At 40.4% G+C, this 14,476-nt stretch overlaps 1 protein-coding gene across 4 annotated transcripts in view; it reads right to left on the bottom strand.

Annotated features, from left to right (window-relative positions):
* Positions 1-209: 209 nt before the first annotated feature.
* CREB1 (cAMP responsive element binding protein 1) overlaps positions 210-14,476 on the bottom strand; it is a 39,877-nt gene continuing 25,610 nt past the window's right edge. For all 4 annotated transcript variants that reach the window (XM_041472855.1, XM_041472854.1, XM_041472853.1 and 1 more), the window contains 4 exons: positions 12,861-13,003; positions 11,248-11,430; positions 9,670-9,820; positions 210-6,756 (listed from right to left, as the gene is read on the bottom strand). In XM_041472855.1, the coding sequence (XP_041328789.1) occupies positions 6,612-6,756; positions 9,670-9,820; positions 11,248-11,430; positions 12,861-13,003 (622 nt within the window). In that variant the 3' untranslated portion in view covers positions 210-6,611. The remainder of the gene's footprint in view (positions 6,757-9,669; positions 9,821-11,247; positions 11,431-12,860; positions 13,004-14,476) is intronic.

Below are 14,476 nucleotides of genomic sequence, written 5' to 3'. Positions count from 1 at the left end.
CAATTAAGATTAAAAAAAGCCTTCTCTTTGGGGAGAATACTTTATGAATACTGAGGGCAGGACACAAATTGAGATGATACCACAGACTGCTCAAAATACACCTTTTCCCATATTCTTCTAGCTGCCATTTGCCACTAAATTAAATTAGTGTAAATGGAACACCCTGCTCAAAAAAGAGACTTTGTAGAGTTTTTTTAAAGCATGTTTATGTGACTGCACATAAATGTTTGTGTAAAAAGGGAGTTATGACAGTTTATACCACAAAGGTTACAGTAAGAAAAAGCACTTCTTTATGACAATAATTCACAAATTCACAAGAATCACTTTAATATACAAAGCAATTACTACCATTCTGAAACACAAAGCAGCTAATATGTACATAGTGTTAATAAAATGCATTATAACCCAGTACAATTCTTTTTAAACACAGATAAAGCACAAAAAAAAAAAAAAAAAAAAAGAAAAAAAAAGAAAAAAAAAAAGAAAAAAAAAGAACACAACAGGGATGTTTCTAGATTTCTGGGGAGATGTAAAAAAGCCTTTATTTTCCCCCAATGATGGATTTTCATTTAATCTTTTAATTTCCACAAGTACGTGGGAGTCAAGCTCAAATACCCTGTTCTGTGCTGACATGGTTTGGGTAAAGAATCAGAAATGCAGATGAGGTGAACATACTCTTTCCAGCTTACACTACAAAGGGAGAATAATAACCCTTGCTCTGGAAGCTTCCCTGAAAAACATTGTTTCAAAACAATTCAAATTATAAATCCAGAGTAGAAACAACTCATTTCTGAAGTGAATGACCAATCTGTGGAAAAAAAGTCAGTGGAGGGGCTGGCTGCCAACTAGCACCTCTTCTTGTCCTGTTCCCATCCCAAGAAGTCCATTATAAGCAGCACAGTTTCAAATCTCATAAAAACTTGAAGTTGTAGAACGTTTTAAAATTAACGTTTTAATATAAATAAATGTAATTAAACACACAAAAAATGGAGTGGCACCTGGATAAAAACACAACTTGTGGAGAGCACCCGAACATCCTTAGTTCTTAAGAGTGGCCGTTTCCAGAGAAGCAACTGGCTCAAGGCGTGCCATTCCCATGCTCTCACTCAGCTATCCCCTAATTTAGAGGAATATGCAGCTGAGGCTGAGTGAACTGCTCGAGTCCTGAGTGCAGTGAATGCTCAGCTTATGGAGTGTGCCAGCCATGGGTCACTGCAGCCTGTCCCTGGCCCTTTCCCTGCCAGCACACAGCTCCCGAGGACAGCTGACTGCTCCTGCCTCTCCTGCTGAAAGCCAGCCCTGAACTCACCGCAGAGCAAGTCACAAAGCTGCACCTGCAGTGCCACGCAGCAAACAGGTCACTCTTCAGTTTGTGCTATGCCAACTAGCCCAAGCACATCTCTCTGCAGGCCACAGCTTAAATACATTTTAAAAACACATTCCAAGGCAAAACACTTGAAATGCAAACGCTCTTTACACCACCTGGATCTGGTCCCTTTTCCCCAAAGATTCACACACTTAAGTCTATCTATCCACAGACCTGAACCTGTCACAAGCACACAGAAGGTGGATTTCAGCACCCTCTCTTCACCAGTCTGGCTCCTTCCAGACCAACTGAGCTTCAGGATACATTCAGGCTTTTGTAAAATCAGTGTCTTTTACAACTAGCAAATTACACAGCTCAGAAAAATGAGTTCCCAGGCAGTCAACAGAGAACCATCAATGTACTGTATGCTTTTTAACACCTGCTCACAATGACAGACTTCAGGGTTAAATTATCATCATTCCTGCTAAAGAAAGGTGGTTGTGCTGTGCTTTTCTTTTCAAGCAAGGTGGCACACTGTCAATGTACCTTTACTTCCTGGTGTCAAATTACTGGAAAGCCTTTCGATTTATTTTCTTGGAATGCAGCTTGTAAAATCCGCAGACAAATAGCAAATCAACAAAAGGGGAATAAAGTGGCTGAAAAATAGTTCAGCTTTCCTTCCAAATTAACCTCCCTTTCCCACAGGGGATCACTGAACTAGTTCTACTCTAAAAATAATTTCACATCCATCCTCTACATACTGCTCCAGACACCACAAGCTTGATTGTTGCCCCTTCAGCTCCCCTGCCCTTCTGAAGCAATGCCTGCTGGGCACCAGGTGCTGATCTGCAAGTTCAATTAGCCAAGGAGTCAGCTGCTGTGGAGGAGTGAATTGTGTGCAGGCAGCAGGATCACAACTATTATGCCAGAAATCTTCTCAAGCAAATCAAATTTATCTTAATTTTTTTTCCTCTGTTTGTTGTTTTTTTTTTTTTTTTTCTTTAAAAGTGCACATTTTAATTAAACATTTACGAAGAACATAGTGTAACAAAAATAAATACATGACCTTTTGGTTAGATCATTGGCAAATGTTACGTCACTAACCAGGCTCCAGGGTAAAAAAATTACAATAAAAACAAGGTCTTAGAAAATCGATTAAATCCTCTATGAACTGTCATAGATTTGCAACCACTGATATCAAACTTGCTTTGATGGGTGGACTTGTCTTTAAACCACAAAAAACAGTCTGCCATAAATGAAAAAACAAAATAAAAAAGCGGGTGCCAGTTTTCACTAACAGATGACTAGTTGCTGCTGCAGTTTACTGGAAGCCCAGATTTAAAAAAAGCCACCTGTGGTACAAATTTAGGTCAGAAACTATCAGGGCTGTTTTTCCTTATTAAATCTTTTTTTTTTTTCCTGAGCCTCTTAATGATTCCAAACACCCCACCAATTTTCTGACCAATGTACACGTACCAGAGAAGACAGTGATCTCCAATGCAAATGCCAACTCCAGGCTAGCCAGAACTGCAGGTGTCTGAGCAGTCCTGACAAGCACAACAGGCTAAAATTGTGCTTTCGGATACAAGCAACGGTGCCGGCAACTACCCAGTGCTGGTGAAATTGCTGCCTAAGGAAGAATGCATCACCACTACCCCAGGAGGAAAACAGAAGTCTTACCAGTGGTTCCTTTAGAAAATAACACCTTAACAACCTTTCCAAATGTTTTGCCTTTGATATATAGCTGCCAAAGAGAAAAAGCACAGAAGTGAATTACTCTGGGTGGAGGTGGCTGTAAAACAACTGTTTACATAATCTCAAAAATCTTCATCAATAAAAAACAAACTTCACAAAAGCCATTAAAGATGAAATAAAATTCTTGAAAATGGGTAACTGAGAGACAGCACAAAACAAATCAGTAATTAAGAGCTAGAATAACGCAGCCCAGAGCTACTGGGGTGAGGGGAAGCTTTCAGACACACACACACACACACACACACACACATCCACACACACCCAGACACACAGAAAAGTAAAAATTCTTTTTCTGACCTCCATATACTATAATACTCAGCATTCCTGACTTAAAAGCTCTCAGAGCTGTAGATTATATACTGTGTGTATATATATATATATGTACATATATTATACATATGTATTTTCCAAGAATATCTAAATTAAAAGAGCACCTTTGACAATATCTTAACTGCCTGATTGGTGCTGTTGTTTTGCAAAATAATGACATTACAAAAATTATATTTCAAACCAATTCTTGTTTATTATGAACGTAACGGATCTAGCCCTTTCTAACCCTCTCTTCAGGTCAAAGAGTCTATCAGGTCTTGAAAACTCACAACCGTGAGATATAAAACTAATCCTCCCTCCCCCTTGTCAGCATCATTTCCATCCTACTTCCAAATGGCCTTAGTTAATAGAAGCTTATCACCCCAACCTCAGTACTTGGTAAATAACATAGGAACGGATTCCTGTGTCGTATTCTTTCCCTTTTTGGGTCAATAGGAATAGTAAAGCATGTATGGGTAGCCTAGCCAGCCCTATACTTGGTCTAATACATTTTTTATTATTGTAATCTATAACTTTCATTAAATAAATTTGTGTCCCATAATCCTCAGTGCAGCATAAATAAAAATAAAGATTCTTGCAGACCCCTATGTGCTCTGAATTACATTCCTTTTCTTAGTGGAACTTTATTTGCTAATGAAGTCTAGGCTAAAACCACTACAGGCCACTTGCAGACCACACACAGACAAACGGGTAACACAGTTCTCCTCTCACTGCCACACAAGTTTGCACAGTGGATTAGGAGAACCCCATCTGGGCACTGTTTTAGGCTCCCATGCCCATTCAGCCCCCAGGCTTTGTGCCCAGCGATTATCAGCAAGCTCTGGACGGTGTTCATTACCCACTAGACACAGCTCTCAGAGCCCAGCTTGCCTTGTTCAGGGTCACTGCAAAACCACATTTTTTGCAAACAGATGTCCTACAAAAGAAACAGCCTTAATGTGGGCATATGCAGCCTTTTCTGTGTTCCTCAAAGCTGGAGGAACCATTCCCTGTAATTGCAAATGAGGCCACCATGAGCTTCATGCTTTACAAGAATGACTCCTGTATTATCAACATTTCTACTTCAGTACTCGTTCTGGAAAACGTAACCGTTTTATGTGTTTGTATTCGCTGATTTTAACGATCAGATAGTTTCTATAAAAGCACTGCTGAGAACTTAGGGTCTTCTTTACATTTGCACTGCTAAACTAATAGATTCATCTCCCATTAAATAAAACCACAAAAATCAACTCTCTATGGCAGATAAAAATAGACCATTTATAAACACCCACAAAACTTGTGAATTATTTCATATTTCTGATGCTTATGTTCTTTTCTTGAAATACAAGTGTAATTTCAAATTCCTGATAACTCTAGATGTAACAATAATGCTGTAAGTTTAACCCTGCTCCTTTTAAATTAAGTCTCTTGGAAACTGAATGCCCTCTCAAATGAGAAATCTAGAACTTTTAATACTGCTTAGGTGTTTGAGACTCAACTGCCCAGAGTCTTCCAAGTATTTTCCTTACAACATCACACTGATTGTATAATCTTTTAGAAGCCTGTGTGTGAAATTTATCTTAAAAAGATATAGAGTGAATGGGAAAAAAATATTAGCTAATACTCTGCTAGGCAAGGCATTAGTCTAGACCACAGCCTTATCCACACGTTTCTATACATAAAAGTTTGACCAGAAGCCCAAAGTAAACTTACTCCATCAAATGACCCACGTTAACACAGTGAGAGACTGGCTTCAGAGGGCCAGTACACAAACTGCACATGATTCTTTTGGACACATTCTTTTTGACAACTTCTTGATGTTCTTTTTTGGTTTCTTTTGAGCATGATTCTTTTAAAGTCCTAATGCTTAGTACAGAGTTTTTTTTAAAATATGAACTACCTTTTTTAACATCATATGTCTGGGAAAGACCACAGTTCCTCAGTGCACAGAAAAAAACCCGATCTTGCAAACATCTGAGGCACGTAAGTAATTTTAGTTGCAGGAATAATCTGACCCTTTCCATGAAAAAATACCCCAAATAAATCAAGAGTTTAGCTAATCTGGTCAGGTTCAAATAATCAGTATTTTCCCTTTCAAAGCAGGAGTTGGAATATTTGTGTTTGAAGTCCTCTTTAATATTTGAGGTTGCCCTAGTAGTTGTCATACTACAACTTAATTTATGTATAGAAGGCAGCCTCAAAGTTCAAAAAAGAATTTAGCAAACCAGGCTGATATTTCTATCGAGTACAATAATTTCCATTGCATAAGACAGTGGTAGGGAAATAAAAACAACTTCATTGCTTGAGAGGACTTGGGACACAGACCATACTGTCTTCAGGGAGTACTTAAGTGGAATTGGCTATGCTTCAACTGCTTAGTTGTTCTGCATACAAATAGGTAGTGCTTCAATGTGTTACCCCTGTTTACTATGTGACTGTTTACAGAACATGACAATTGCATCTTTTTAAAAAAATTTCTTTCCCATCCAAATATAATTTCCCAACCTATATCCTATGAAATTTGTGTCTGTTTTCTGTGCATTCAGAACGCTGAACGCATTTGCACACATAAGCTACGAGAATCAACAACTGACCAGTGAAGCTCATTTCAATGCATTTGTTTCTGAAGTGTGGAGAAGGTTTTACTAGTCCAGGAGGGCTTAATACAGATTGCAGATGAAACCCCCTCCTGGGCTAGTCTGAAAAGGTCTGTTATCTCCACCCCAAGAAGGTGACAGTGAAGCGCCCCTCTGGCGCGCTGCTCGGCACGAACGTGTGACACCTCCGTGGCAACCACTGCTTCTTCACCGCAGCATGCATGCTCCACCTATCGGCCCACCGTTCTCTGGACCAAGAGGCTGGGGTGCCTCTGTCTCTAAGGCAATGGAAAGAGCTCAGCACAAATTCTTGACATCTTTACAAAAGGACCCTCCCCACAGTAACTCCCCAAGTGACCACTGTTACTCCTTGAAGAGGATCGGGAGACGAGAGAGAAGCCTGTTCTTCTTCACGCTGAGATTGATGATGAAATTCATCTTGTAAGGGGAGAAGTGGAGGCAAGTACTTGAACATTCACAGTTTGATGCAAAGCACAGATGAAGTATATTCTGTAGTTGCTTCAGGCAGTTTTGCGCATAGAAAAAAAGAAATGTTTAGAAAATAAAAAGTTTACTTTGTCTTTCTGGGTATAGCCAGAACCAGTCTCTATCCCACCTGGACAAGTGAAAATGAGAATCCAAAATTAATCTGATTTGTGGCAGTAAAGGTCCTTAAGTGCTTTCAACTCCTCAATCAGTGTCTTGTTTTGGTTTTCAAGCACAGCCACTCGATTTTCTAGACATTTCACATACTCCTTTTTCTTCCTGCGACATTCACGTGCTGCCTCTCTGCAAAGCAAAAAAGGCCATTCAAATCCAGAACAATCATTTGCAGACATGGGCTACCTAACTGCTTTCAGGCAAACCTTTACTAGTACTGCCATTTTCAGAATATGGAGGTATTGCTAAGAAATGCAAGCGAGGAAAAAACACTGAGCTCATAACAACTGCTCCTCACAAATCACACACACTCAAGATCCACACATCATTTCAACACAGAGATCCCAGTAAGACAGCACCAGTAAAATTATTATTATTATTATTATTATTATTATTAATTTTGTGAGCAAAGGATCCAGTGATAAAATTTTGTTTGCAGGATTCACATTGGAGCCTTTAGGCTGAGTAAAATGCTGCTGCAATAATTTGACTTTATTATCGTCTATTATTCTTTTTACACTCTTTAACATTTCCCTTTGCTGCAGTCCAACAAGATGATCAGCTGGTGTAAAAAAGTGCTGTATTTAGAGCATTCATGTATTTGCTCTTGAGCAATGCTTTCATTCTAATAATGATGTCTGCATCACTGCACTGATACTATTAATGACTCAAATAAAAATGAAACACAAAAGATGTCACAAAAGAAACAGTAGGAACCAATTCTTTAGTCCCTGTCAGCTATGCCAAAAACAGACCTCAAGATAGTCAAACTTCTAAGTCTTGCTTGTAAAGAGTGAGCTGCCTGTAGGTAACTTGGTAACATACCAAGAACACCAGTGAAAAATAGCAGAAGGTATTAATGTGCTGCTGAGCATCCTGAAGGCAGGAACACCAAGGCAGGAATACCCTGCACAGCAATATAATGGCACCAACGTGCAAAGGAAGCACAAGGCTAAATGCCACGGGCAGATGGGAGCCCAGGCAGAGGGCTCTCCTCCTGCAGTGCCACTTGTCCAAGCAGCACTCTGCAGACACAGGGAAATAAACACTTATTTGCCCTGAACCTTTAGGTGCAAAGCAGAACAGCTTCAAAAATAAGAGCCTGTGCACCCTTTCACTGCAAACACTACACAGACTGGTGAGAGAGTCAGTCTTCTGGGAAATGAGAGGACAAATCAGAACCCAGTTCCTCCCCTTATTAGATAAATAGGAGCTGTAAAAACAGAATGCATTCCAGGACCTAACTGATAAGAAGCCTCTAAAGTAATTTCTGAAATTCAGCTCCACAAATGAGACACGATGAAGAAACCATAGCCTGTAAGCCCTGAAAGGACTCAGCTATCCATTTGTCACTCCCACAAATACAATTTCACATGCCTGCAGTGCTTCAGTAAACCATCTGTAACATTTAGAATTGAAGTAATTTTGGGCTGTTACCAAAAGATTAAGTACTAGGGGATGAGGAAGTGCCTCCCAGTGCAAACTACTAACAAGTCTCCTTGGGTGACAACATTTTCTTTCTGTGATTTTTTTCCCCCCTTAGGCTGTATATATTAAGCTACCTCAAGTCTGTGCTAATGTGTGCTAGTTGTTCATTATGAACAGCCAGAGTTTTACTGAATTACAACAGAGCTTTAAAAATGTAAAATTTATAAAGAAAATTTGCACAATAATATCTATGAATATTTACACTATAATCCTCCAGTAAGTACCACCTTACCATCTGCCTCTCTGTCCTTTTTCCCCACTTTGTTATGGAGCTTAGATTTGCAAATATCTATTAAGCAGACAGGCTAAAAGCACCACATGCAACATGATACTGTTGCAAAAGCTGTCAATTTAACTCAAGTGGAGTAATTCCCCATTGTTTTTCTTGGCTTTCACAAACACAAAAGCTTTCTTTTACTGGAATAAGACTGATGACTAAATGAGGGTATTCTGTGATCCTAATTATTTTTTTTTTTCAAATGCAGAGCCTGAAAGAGTGATATCCACTATTCACTGGTATGAGAAAACTATATAAAAAGGGAAATGGGTGACATTCTATACAAAAACCTTTTAAAAAAGTGACCTCTGCTGTTCAGCATTATTTACTTCATTAAAGCCCCTTGTATAAGCACCAGGTCTGCTCAAATAAGTTTCCATTTTGTTCACAGCACAGCAACCTACAGAAGATAAATGAACCTGCACAACATCAGTTTTTTCAGGCTGACAGATGAAGTTAACAAGGCTTTCAGGGGGCTTCCCCTGCTCAGAAGGGTGGGAAGCACTGGGCTCTCAGTGTCACAGTGGAACACACAGGCTCTGATCTGTGGCCTGTGGGTAAAAGTTCAAGCTTGGTGTGATGGGCCAGTTCAGGCCCACGCCTTCCCACTCCCACAGCAACACACTTCAGGAGCATCCTGCTCAACTTCTCCCTACAGCTCCCTTCCTTTGCTACTTCCACCCACTCCCACCTCTAAGCTTAGCTGTTCCTCCTCACACACTGGATCCCACAGGACCAAGTCTTTACCTTTCTTTTAGCCCCTCTGCTGCCACTTCTGGCTCCACAGGACTTCAATCAAAGGAAGAGCTGCTCATTTAGCCTTTGCTTGAGCCCTTCTGCCCCTGGAGGGGAAAACCCAAAGCGGCTAAAAGAACAAGTGAGACAATCAAGAAAGTACTCACAAGGAGCACACGTGGGCCAGCAGCCAGGCTAAGGGAGAGTATCCAGCCAAGTAAACCACATGAATGTAGTAACTCAAAAAAAGCAACTCATCTTGGTGTTTGTAGATCTGCAGTCATCTCACCAATTACTTTTTCCTTACTGCAACAACCAAATTCACACACCTCACAGAATGAGTCTGACTCTTTACTCGAGGTTTCACAGTCGCACCACACAGCACTAGTAGATGTGCATTTCTGCTTTGCATCTTTAAATAAAGGCAAATTCTTCAAAAAGCATTTCATAACATGGCTAAGAAAGACCAGCACTCTGAGCACTCGACACTCTAGGCCCGTGCAGAGCTGGCTGGGCAGCAGCAGTGATGTGCATGTACGTGCCTGTTCTTCATCAGCCGCACTTCCCTCTTCCGCGCGGCCTCCTCTGCCGGCTGCGTGGGGAGCGCTGGGGACGACGCCATGACCACTCCTGGTGCAATGGTGCTGGTCGGGGCCGTGCGGATCTGGTAGGTCTGCACGTCTCCTGAGGCAGCTGCAGGGACACACGGGAACGTGACATCAGTCTGGTGACAGCGCTGTCACACGTGCTGTGCAGAGCACCCACTCATCTCTCTAACCTGTCCTCTCCCGAGCACAGCTCGCTCTGTGACCCAGCCGTCTGGGCCACAGCTCAGGAGGGACGGCCATCATCTGGGTCACCACTGCCACCTCAGGCTCAGTTTATTCATGTGTGCAATGTTTTGGGCATGCCTGCTGAAGAAGTCTTCACTTGTGCTTGGTAACTTGATTTGTCTTGCAGTATAGCTGTGCTTCTTTCTCCCTTATTATATTTTTTTGTACTGCTCTGTTTTTTGGGCAATTTCAGCATTTCTAGAGAAGGATGGGGGTCACTATTTCTAGCTATGCTCCAAATGTTTGTCTGGAAAAGGAGGTGTAAGTAACTGCAGGTGTAAGTATCTAACATAGAAAAAAAGCAGTGAAAATGTAGCATTTACTCCCACAAGAGATGGACAGTGCATTCTGTTGCTTCTCTAGAATGAGCAAGGTCTTGGCTTTCTTTTACTTCATTAATTTTAATCTTAGGAGTGTGTTAATTTTGCCTGAGCTCATAATAAACCACAATACCACCTAAAGAAATCATATGTCCTTAAGAACACAAAAACCCAAAGATCAATGCAACAACAGCACTCTTCTCTGCTATGCATTTTTACTGATGCCTGGTAAACTCTTCACTGGATAACTTTCTCATCAACTACTTTACACTCATAGAAGCAGGGGTGCACTTCTGTTATTTTCAATAAAATATCTGTAATACTCCTAAATTTTTAATAAACCAAAGTATGTATTTTGATACAATAGGTCCCCACAACTTACTCTAAGTGAAAGTAGCTCTGCCAAGCTGAGAGCCAGACCAAATGATCACTTAAGGCACTCTCCTAAATTGTTCCATGATTCCAAGACTCACCAATTGAGTCACTCACTCAGTGACTAGTTAAAGAGTCACAGTAGGAAGAAATTATGACTTGCAATTGAAAAAAGGGAAAAATTACTAATAAATTAAAGTGTCCCTCTAGAAAGAATCAAACATACCTCTCTCCTGTCTTTAATGCTTGCTTGAAATTTCCTATTGTTGCACATACAGAGAACTCAGAACTCTAAAGTGATATTAGTTTTTGCAGAACATATAAAAAAAATCGTGTGGACAAAATGCAGCAAATACGGCATGGAAAAGCAAAAATAAATATATTAAACCTCAAATATCCACAGTTTTACCAATCTAAAGGGAAAGGCTTAAAAAATATGACAAACAGCTTTGTCCAGAATCTCAGTAATTTTATGTACTTATCTGTGCCAAAGCTGTTAATTCTGCTTCCTGACACATTTGAAGGAGTCAGGCTGGCAACTTATATCTGCACAGAGAAAATGCTACACAGAATGAGTGGCTGTGAGGTTTCTCACCTTGTACAACAACTTGGTTGCTGGGTACAAGTATCTGCTGTCCGTCTGTGGTCTGTGCATATTGTAAAATGGTGGTGCCAGGTTGGGTTGCAGCTGCATTGGTCATTGTCAACGTCTGGAGACCTTGTACTCCATCTGTGCCATTGTTAGACAACTGTATTGCTCCTCCTTGGGTGATGGCAACTGCAGACAAAAAAAATCAACCCAGCATTTAAGACACTAATTCACTCATTAACTTACAGTATTAAACCTAGGTGTGGAAGAATATTGATCTAAGCTAAATCATTTGAACCCTTACACACCCCCAAATCAGACACATGGCTTCAAGGTACATGCAAGAAATCATCCTTTGAAAGGTAAGTTTTCAAATGTTTGTGAGGGCCAAAACCCACAGCTAAAATACAAATTACTTTCTCTAATAAAACAGAATTACATGGAAGAGCTACAATCCAACCCCAGGGAATACTTTTTAATTTGTTAAGATTTTCTTCTTGGTTGGTTTAGGTATTTTTCTCAGTCCTTAGTTTTTCTTCTCACCTGAAATTCCTCCCATCTTCTGTGCTTTATACCCTTCAGTCTCCTCTGCTGCTAGTGCTATCCATCTTGTGTTTCACTTTCTTCTTGATTTGGCATTTTATTTTCCTTCTGATTGTGTCCCCCCTTCTCTACAACTTCCTGAGACCCTTACTAGCTGTTTTACCATTCATAAAGGTACAGTTTGGTTCAGGCAGTCTTAACTTTGCTGTTTTTTCCCTTTCTTTCCCTCAATCCTGTCATGCAGGTATACTGGGGCACCACCCCTTTTGTGACTCACAGAATTCCACTGTGTTCCTGTATACAGACACACCAAAATGTCAAGTGTCTGCACACGCAGTTATTGTACAGGTATAACAGGAATCAGAATTAACCACATCCATTTCAATAAAATTGAGCAGGATACAAAGCAAAGGGGTTAAGGAGTAAACAGAGATACAAAATTTTAAAGAGATTTTGAGAGACAGATGTAAACAAGTAGTTCTTTCTCCCTTCTGCATGTGTTGTATGTGTCTCCTACTGTATGGTTAGTGTGAGACTGCATGTGTCTTATCTTTAAGGCCATATCCTCAATCATTCTTCAAGTGAAAACACTGTATCTATAAAATCTAACATAGAAAACACAGAAACATGTACTTATGACATATATTAAGGTTGTCAACGACCTTATTTTTTCAGGACTTTCTAAAAATGTAATTGCAGACCGTAATGTTTTTTTCTAATGATGAGGTTACAGAATTGTGAACAAGTATTAATGATCTGCCAAGAAAAAAAAAAAGAAACTTCTGAATTCCGCCATCTAGCTCCTGAAGTGAAGAAGTTTATAATAGCCTTATGGTTAGTTCCTGTTTTGCCTCAGGATGCATGAGCTGCACCAAGTGGCAAGCAGTCCCAGAATGTTAATCGAGCCTTTCAAACACTTACAATAGAAATGTGTTCAAATGGTTAACAGTCAAAATAAAGTAATCTTTTTTTCACCTCCTGCTTTGTCCTAGTCCAAACAACAGTTACAGAAATAATAAGTTCTTCATCTTCTCATCCCCACTTACTAGCACCACTGAGAAATTCAGACTACATACTGTACTGCCCACTGCTGGTTTGGTAAATGGGAGTTGGCACCGTAACAGTGGCGATGGCAGGTGCTGCTGTTTCCTCTTCAGACTTTTCTTCTTCGATCCTTGGCACTCCTGGGGCGTCTGAGGACAAGTCATTCAAAATTTTTCTGGCAAAGACAGTGTGTTGTAGAGATTTTAATAAAAACTGGGGGAGAAAAATAGTCTATCTGATACACAACGCTGGGGAAAAATGTGAAGTGCAGGAAGCTAGCAAGGAAGATATGAGTGGAGAATGAAAACCACACACTATCTTCAAACTCTTATTGGAGAGGCTTGCTCAAAATGCCAAGCACTGATGGGCAAGGCAGCCAGCACAGAACAGCTGTGCTTGTCAAAACCCGTGATACAGATATTACAACCTTCCCTTTTTCTTCAGAGCATGCTTCTCTCATCCATTTTTATTTGTTTCCTGCTTTTAGCCACATAAATATTTGGAGAAAAAAAAGTCAGAACCTGTCTCCTCACTTACATTGGGGGAACTGCTCCATTTCAAAGACTATGAACACCTCAGCCCGAGAGCTGAGTACCAAGGGAGTTAGCAGGAATGCTTGCAGAGGGCCAGCAGTTCATAATTTAACACCTGCCTGGGAGACAATACCCAGTGTTTGAGAACAGTCTCACAGTTATGTTCACAGGTGCCCTGCCTGAGAAAGTTCATGGGTAAAGGAAAGAACAGATTGTTTCATTATTTTCATGAGCTAATTATCCAAAGTCAAAACTTCTAAAACATCACTGCTAAACATGACTGTAGAGTGACCACAGCAGTCACTGCCATTTGCATCACTGAGATCAAACACTGTCCTTCCTCAGAGGACTGTCAAGCCCTTTTCACTGCTGGCATATTTTATTACATCACAGCGCAGTGCAGTAAATGCCTCTAGGTAAAGGGCAATATTTTTTGTAATTCTCCTCCTATGTTTTCCAGTGGATTGGCACAGGAACTCAGTGGCAAAGCAAATACAGATGTAGACCCCAAGTTCCAAGACAACACTACTTTCTTAGGCAAGCCTCCCAAGGCTGTGGGAGCCAGAACACCTCTATGAAGCTATCTGGGGAGAGCAGTCATTCTGCTTAGCAGCTTCACAAACAGCTTTGCTGTTGCTGTTTTGACTTTGTGTGCATGCAAGAAATAAAAAATTCCCATCCAAAGAGTTTGCAATCTAGGTGTTAGATCAGAAACTAGTGAATGAAACAGATGAAAAAATATGGAGAGAGCTGGGATGAAGAAGAACAAAATCCAAGGAGATAAAAAAGTCACTTTTTAACCTCATGTCATTATGACATGGTGGTTAAAACCTTCCTTTGCCATCATAAAAATGGATTTAAGGTAAAGGATAAGGTGGCAGCTTTACAAATACAGGAGCTATGAACTGATGGAATACATGATGCACTTTAGTAGCAGAATCACAGAGGAGATTTTGTGGAAGAGGTATAGCTTTCAATTCTGTGAACATATCTGTACCTATCTTGTTTCTGGGGCCAGTTACAGCAGGTTGAGTAATGCCAGCTGGGAAGTCACTAAAGACAGCAGTGGTCTGGCTCAGCCTTTCTGACCTAACCAACACCAGCCCAGAGTCTGA

Source organism: Pyrgilauda ruficollis, unplaced genomic scaffold (assembly GCF_017590135.1).
Source record: "Pyrgilauda ruficollis isolate IOZ18807 unplaced genomic scaffold, ASM1759013v1 scaffold3, whole genome shotgun sequence".
Lineage (NCBI taxonomy): Eukaryota > Metazoa > Chordata > Aves > Passeriformes > Passeridae > Pyrgilauda > Pyrgilauda ruficollis.
The sequence above is the reverse complement of the archived record's forward strand: the minus strand, read 5'-3'. Positions and strand labels throughout refer to the sequence as shown.